General features: G+C 40.6%; 1 protein-coding gene across 2 annotated transcripts; it reads right to left on the bottom strand.

Annotated features, from left to right (window-relative positions):
* Nucleotides 1-626: 626 nt before the first annotated feature.
* Nucleotides 627-3,883, bottom strand: LOC135595295 (very-long-chain 3-oxoacyl-CoA reductase 1-like). 2 transcript variants are annotated; one of them, XM_065086020.1, is made up of 3 exons: nt 3,192-3,883; nt 1,632-1,701; nt 627-1,295 (listed from the first exon to the last, which is right to left on the bottom strand). In XM_065086020.1, the coding sequence occupies exons 1-3, from the start codon at nt 3,833-3,835 to the stop codon at nt 1,050-1,052; spliced, it is 960 nt and encodes a 319-aa protein (XP_064942092.1). In that variant the 5' UTR covers nt 3,836-3,883; the 3' UTR covers nt 627-1,049. The 2 variants fall into 2 exon arrangements, with proteins under 2 accessions (XP_064942092.1, XP_064942094.1); XM_065086022.1 differs by having other exon boundaries at nt 1,632-1,688; nt 3,239-3,883.
* Nucleotides 3,884-7,042: the final 3,159 nt, after the last annotated feature.

Raw genomic sequence — 7,042 nt, 5'->3', positions numbered from 1 at the left:
AGTTATAACTACTGATGGAGGCATTTCTACAGTAAGTCACATATCCTCCTACAATACACACATTGATAGAGTTCTTATTGAGAGCATTGTTTCTGCATTATAAATGTATCATACAGAAAATACAACACTTATGAGGATGATACCGATAATTTTTCGTTATAGTATAATTTGAATAAATCTATTTTGAGTACCTATTTTTCTATTTGGATGAATCTTAAATCAACTCGGAATATCCAAATCATATTTTAAGTTGGTTCATTAAATACGAGTATATAAAAAAAAATGAATAACTATAATTGTTATTTAATACACCAATTGGGTATTATCAATTTTCATCATATTTAAACCCAAATACAAATACCTAATCCAACTGGGGTATTTACTCTTTTTCTAAATCTTTAGTCCTAATTCTAATTCAAATAAATAATATCTAAACCCGGTTTAATCAGATGGATGTATCTGAACATTCCCTCAACCAAAAGAAATCAAAAATCAAAATGGACTCTTAAATTTGGTTGCTGAGATCCTAACGATTGGAGCAAAGAATGGTTTCAAGACAGCAATTACAACTTTTTGCCATCGAAGATGATCCAAAGCAGCGGGCCTGCAACCCTGAAAGGAGCCACTCGAACAATTAATTTAGTGAGACTGCAGCATGAACAAGGACAACAGGAATCAATGGACATCTACTAGGTACGGTCAATCCATCGATACATCGGAATCAAGGTGGAGGTGATCAGAGGTGGGTGTGCTCCATTACTATGCTCATAAAGGTGTGAGCAGAGGTGATTAAATAAGACATGGCTTGAGACCACCAGAAGCAGAAGGCATGAATGCTCTGCAGACAGAGCATTCAAATATCATTCTCCAAATACCTTGAATTATACTGTTCTTCAGCAGGTGAACAGCTTAAGCTACCATGCACATCAAATATCATTCTCTCTCACATAAAAACAAACTGTAATGATCGTACGATGCACTGTCCAAAGACCACACAAAGTACTTCACTGGCAACATCATAAACCGACTCTAAACTTTAAATTCTGTTCTCATTCCTCTTTCGATCTTACTGCTTGATTTCGGTTGGTAATCCCAACATGTAAGCGCCAGAGATCAAGAACAAAATCTGGGATGAAGCAAGTGAAGCACCACTGCAATGAGTGAGACCAGTAGGGAGTGCATCGTGGTCCGTAACCTATCCAATCCACAGCAGCTTTAGCATACTCATCTGGAGATGGTACAAATGTGGAAGATTGCTTCGTGGACACCATCTTTGTTGCTACATAGAAAGGTATCTGCAATAAGAAGCCAACCATAAGTTGTGATGTAGCAGCAACTCTGAACAAGTTTACTACACTCTATGCTGTTACTGATTTATTCTACTGGACTACATCTACCTCTGATCCAGTTCTCATCACGCTTCCTTTTTCTTAAAGTTTGTATTGGTCATGCATGGCCATTGTTGTAGATATTGACTTTATTACTCATAGATCATTAGCAAGGCATAAAGATAATTATCTCACTTGGTAGAAATGAATGACACAAACTGAACTGTGCTATTCAAATCTTTCCTACAAATATAAAGTAAAATTGAATGCAGAAACTTCATAGGAAGAGAATATTCGGTGAACCTGACACTGCACATCAATGCCCATCCTCTGGTACTCCACAAACAAGCTCCTTGACAACTGATCAATGTATCTGGGAACACATTTAGTATTCAATTATTCTTTTTAGAACAATTGATTTCCATAAAATGGATGAATGTGAATATACTTGCCTATAGAGTAGGAGTTCAAGGTGATGATATCTTGCATATTAACTCACTGGAAAAAAAGGTATATGTACAATAATTCTAAAGATTTTTGTTTCTTTTTTTGCAGGTAAGTCAAAAATTCATTCCAACTATATATATATATATATATATATATATATATATATATATATATATATATATATGGAGCTACAGAAATGGCCAGGCAAAATCAATTCTTTATGCAGAAGAGCCAAAAGATCATTGTGCAGCTATCAATGTCCATTTAATGAGCAAAAAAAAAAGAAAAAAAAAACACTGAACTGTATACCCTACTCCCTGCATGAAACACAGCAGAACTGCACCTATCTAAACACAGAATTGGCATTTACACATATGGTGACAGAAGGAGCAAATCTAAAAGATGGCTTTAATATTGTCTTTAATTTATGCAAGTATGAAGGTAATGTGAAAAAAAGTTTGAAAGTTACATATGCAAGAATGTCTACTTAGTTGCAGTGTAATGGACTCCCAACATTCTAAACCAATCATAAAAAAAAAAAAGAAAAAAAGAAAAGAGACCAATTTCAATCTTTGTTTTTCAGAAATTGTGTATTAAACTGAGTACAAATAGAAAATATTACAACAAATAGTATTTCATCTTTTAAGAGTAAAATTGAGGTCCAGCTGTTACTAGTAATCTAACTTCTTAATGTACATGATGTTTTACAAGTACTAGAGATGTGTAGGAAAATGTAAGAATATCTTCTTTTATTAGTGTTGACTTTTTCTTTTTTGGATAAATTGTGCAAGTGTCTTTGCCGGAAGAAAACACTAAAAACAGTTGCACGTCATCTCTTTATGTTTCACTGTGTGATTCATTGGACAGTTGGGAGACAGAGGCATTTCTCATCCAATAAATGCAATCATAAATTCCAAATACTCCCATCAGCATAGCAGTTATCTGATGTACTTTGGGCACCTACGAATCAGCCTGTCTTTACTCCAAAAATTAATGAGGAAAATTCTTGCAAGTGGTGCTTTGCATGCTGTGCGAACTCTCAATGAGAAGGTAAACAAAGCCAACTTAGCCTTACCTGCTCAACCTACCATGCACCTAAAACATGCATACTCAACATGTAAATATATCCAATGATGTACGCCATGATTCTTATGCATGTGACCCTGCTATCAGAATCCCGACTGTCCCGCCCCCGAAAAGTTTCAGGGCTGATGTCACCAGCACGTAGAATAGGAAGGAAGAGGGAAAAGGTGATGATGATGATGATGACAAGGATAAGTATGAGACTACAGACATGATCAGCCAGGTCACCCCTGATGTTCATCCGCGATTCCATGGTTTTGCTACCGATGAACAAGGTGATGATGATGATGATGATGATGATGATGATGGAGGAGGAGGAGGAAGCAGACTTACGCCTTGGTAGCAGCGTACACGGCAGAGAAAGGGAAAGAAGGCAGTACCGCCGAGGCTGCCGATCCGAGATTAACCACCGCGCCTTTCCGCCGCCTGAGCATCCCTGGCAGGACGGCACGCGTGACCCTAGTCGTCGCCTCCACGTTGACCCTCACGATGCTCCGCCACAGCTCCTCCTCCACCTCGTGGAAGAACATGGCGTGGGGGTACGTCGTCCCCGCGCTGTTCACCAGGACCCCGACGTCCAGCGCCTCGATCTCCGCCTCGAGCCGGTCGATCCAATCCGCCGCGTCAGTGGCGAGGTCCACGATAACGGTCTTCACCATGGTGGCCGTGTGTGCGGCCCTGATGCCGTCGGCGACTTGCTCGAGCTTGGCGGGGTTGCGGCCGGCCAGGACGAGGTGGAGTCCACGGAGGGCGAGCTGGACGGCGATGGCCTTGCCGATGCCGTCGGTGGCGCCGGTGACGAGGGCCCATGAGCCGTAGGACGACTTGAGGTCCTTGCCAGGCCTAAGGAAGGTGGAGTAGACCCAGCTCAGAGGGGCGATGGCGGCCCTAAGGAGGGTGAGGAATCCCAGAGATGAGAGCAGGATTATCAATGAGGGTTGGGCTTTGAGTACGTTGATGAAGTCGTCGATTTCCATCTCGACCAGCTAACAGCCGTCGCATTAGACTCCCTCTCTCTCTCTCTCTCTCTGTATATATATATATATATATATATATATATATATATATAGAGGGAGTCTAAGAATGCGACGGATGTTAGCTGGGCGGAAGAATCGAGGACCCGGGACTGCGCCAAGGCACGGGGAGGCGCGGGGGAGTGGCACGAGGGTAAATAAGCGGGCGGCGGATGGGCGCCATCCGCGCTGTGAGGCGTGTGAGCGGCGGGCGTCACGGACTGGCGGAGAGGTCAGCACGGAGGCTCCGCCTCGGGAAGCGTGCAGAAGGAGGGCAGTATATATATATATATATATATATATATTCCGTCAAAACCATCGATCTTCTTTCTAACGGAAGAAGATCAACAACCCTTATTAGAACTTTTCTCCTTTTAATAGGTTTAGAAGTGAACCTCCACACTCGTTTTTTTTACAAGATCTTTCACATCATATAACTTAGAATCATCTCTAAACTTAAAAAAAAGAAAAAGACTTAAAAAATACTCGAAGAGAGAGCTACAACTCTTCACAAACTTAGAATTTAATGCTCCATCAACCAAGCTTCAATGAGATATTTATAGGCTCCAAGAGGCTTCAAAATAGAGCAAAAAATTTTAAAGTCTTAAAAATTTCGAGGTACAAGCGGTACTATCGTTGATACTGTTGGAAAATCTTGGGGGCGACATCACATGCGCAACGAAAGAACAGAAAACAAAATCTCTAATTTCCAAATATATGTTCGTCGTCATGCGAAGATTGGTGCACAAAACTTCGCGAAATAGAAAACCACGTGTGAGATAAATTGTGTTACATAAGGAGATCGTATATCCTTGAATCCCTGCAGATCTCTAGGAGAGGGTGAAGGAGGTCAAGTGCCCTCCCCTCTAGTGGTGATCCACACAGTAGGACTGCGATGACGCTCCTCAAAACTTCAGACCTGCTTTGAGGTGAAGAGGGGGAGGATAATAGGAGAGGAAGCAAAAAACTCTAGCTTATAAACTATTAAATCCTACTTATTTATAGAGGTTCCATGTCAACTTAACCTTAATGGATCGTCCTCTATTGGGTATTCGATCTTCATCCAACTACCCAAGCCTCTTTAGATTAAGGATCTCTATCCAATAATCTCTCATGGGCTCTTATTGGATCTCATCCATAAGATCCAATAATTCAAAGGCTTATTGGATATCCAATCAGATAGGGGCTCCGACGGATATCTTATTTCCGGACCTCTACTCATCGCAATGCCTACCATATGTGTGTGACCCTCTAGGCCCAATATCGAGCTGGTCGTGAGTCATACCTATCATAACTCCTTTTAGCATAGTGAATTATTATCTTCATAATAATTCACTTGACTCATCGATTGCGGATGTACTAGGCCACTACGCCGCAGTCCCAAGATGACACAGGAGAATCCAATTCATTGGACCTATTTATCCTTAGTTACCATGTTCCTATGGTCCCTCATATATCTAATATCCTAGAGACCGTATACTGGGCATGGTGTTGTTAGACCCATACGGTTTTTACTCGAGTCTCGCTCTAATCGGATTCTCCCAATGAACTCTTTCTCTCTCAATCCGAATGACCCTGGCCAGGGATTTGTTTTAGCAAGAATACATGAGACATTCCTCTCACAACACCGAGAGTGGATGATCCTCTATCAACACTCAATAACCCTCGTAAGGTTGACTACCACTCCCGATGACCGACTGTGCTAGATATGAGACATCCAAACCTATAAGTCCGATATCAAAGAGTGAAGCACTCATATAGGACATCCTTGGTATCTTAAGTCTAAAGACTAGATACACCACTGGGACTACGGAGTCGCTGTTTGACAATAAGACATCATCAACCATTCAGTATTTCGTAAGCGGATCACTCAGTGAACTCATTCCCAAATGAGCACCTATATTATATCCCTAGTGTCCCCACACGAGCAGCTATGAGACTAGCTGCATCCATCATATGAACGAGTATACAACACACCAGTCTGTTCGGTTATCTCGATGGCCCTCTCGAGTAACCTATGACTGAGATTATTTAAGATTTGTGTTTAAATGTGAATCAGTCTCACTATCATGATCTCATCATGATCTGATTCCCATTGCACAGATCCAAAGACATCACTATATATATATATATATATATATATATATATATATATATATATATATATATATATATATATATATATATATATATATATATATGCAACAAGTAATATAAAGTGATAAATGTCAAAATATAATAAGCAAAAGGACTATGTGTCAAGTCACACGTGTTATCACTCACGTGATTGGCTTGTAGGGCATATATGACTAGTAATCGCCCACTTGACCTAAAGCCAATCACCTATGTATCTGATCCCCATCAGACCCTTGTGACGCTTAAAAACAATCTGAACAACGACTTTGTCAATGGATCTACAATATTATCTTCGGATGTAACTCTTTCCACTGTTGCATCTCCTCGGGTCACGAACTCTCCAATAAGTTGGAACCTCCTCAGAACACTTATGATGAGACATGAGTTCCCTTATTTGAGCAATCGCCCCGTAGTTGTCACAATATAAGGAAATCAGCTCCTTGCTACCCAACACGACTCCCAAATCTATAATGAATTGCTTCATCTATACTCTATCTTTTGTTGCATCTACTGCAGTTATGTACTCTGCCTTTATGGTCGAGTCAATAGTAGAATCTTGCTTGGAACTCATCTAGCACACTGCTCCTCCATTCAAGGTGTACACATACCTCGAATCTGACTTGTTATCATCGATATCGGACTGAAAACTCAAGTCCGTGTAGCCTTCAACCCTAAGGCTACTACCTCCATATACAAGTAAAAGATCTTTAGTCCTTCTCAAGTACTTAAGGATACACTTTACTGCTTTCTAGTACTCCAAGCTTGGATCCGCTTAAGACTTGCTTGTGACACTCAAAGCATTTTCTATATCAGGCCTGATACATAGTATAATATACATGATAGACCCTATTGTCGAGGCATAGGATATCCTATCCATGTTCGTCCTTTCTTTAGGAGTATTTAGGGACATACTCCTAAAAAGCGATATCCTATGTCTCATCGGTATGAGACATCTCTTGAAAAATTTTTCATGCCATACCTTTGACAATGGTGTCTATGGAATCCCCAAGATATATGATGCTTTCCCTAAGTCCT

The sequence above is a fragment of the Musa acuminata genome, chromosome BXJ1-10 (genome assembly GCF_036884655.1).
Source record: "Musa acuminata AAA Group cultivar baxijiao chromosome BXJ1-10, Cavendish_Baxijiao_AAA, whole genome shotgun sequence".
Lineage (NCBI taxonomy): Eukaryota > Viridiplantae > Streptophyta > Magnoliopsida > Zingiberales > Musaceae > Musa > Musa acuminata.
The sequence above is the reverse complement of the archived record's forward strand: the minus strand, read 5'-3'. Positions and strand labels throughout refer to the sequence as shown.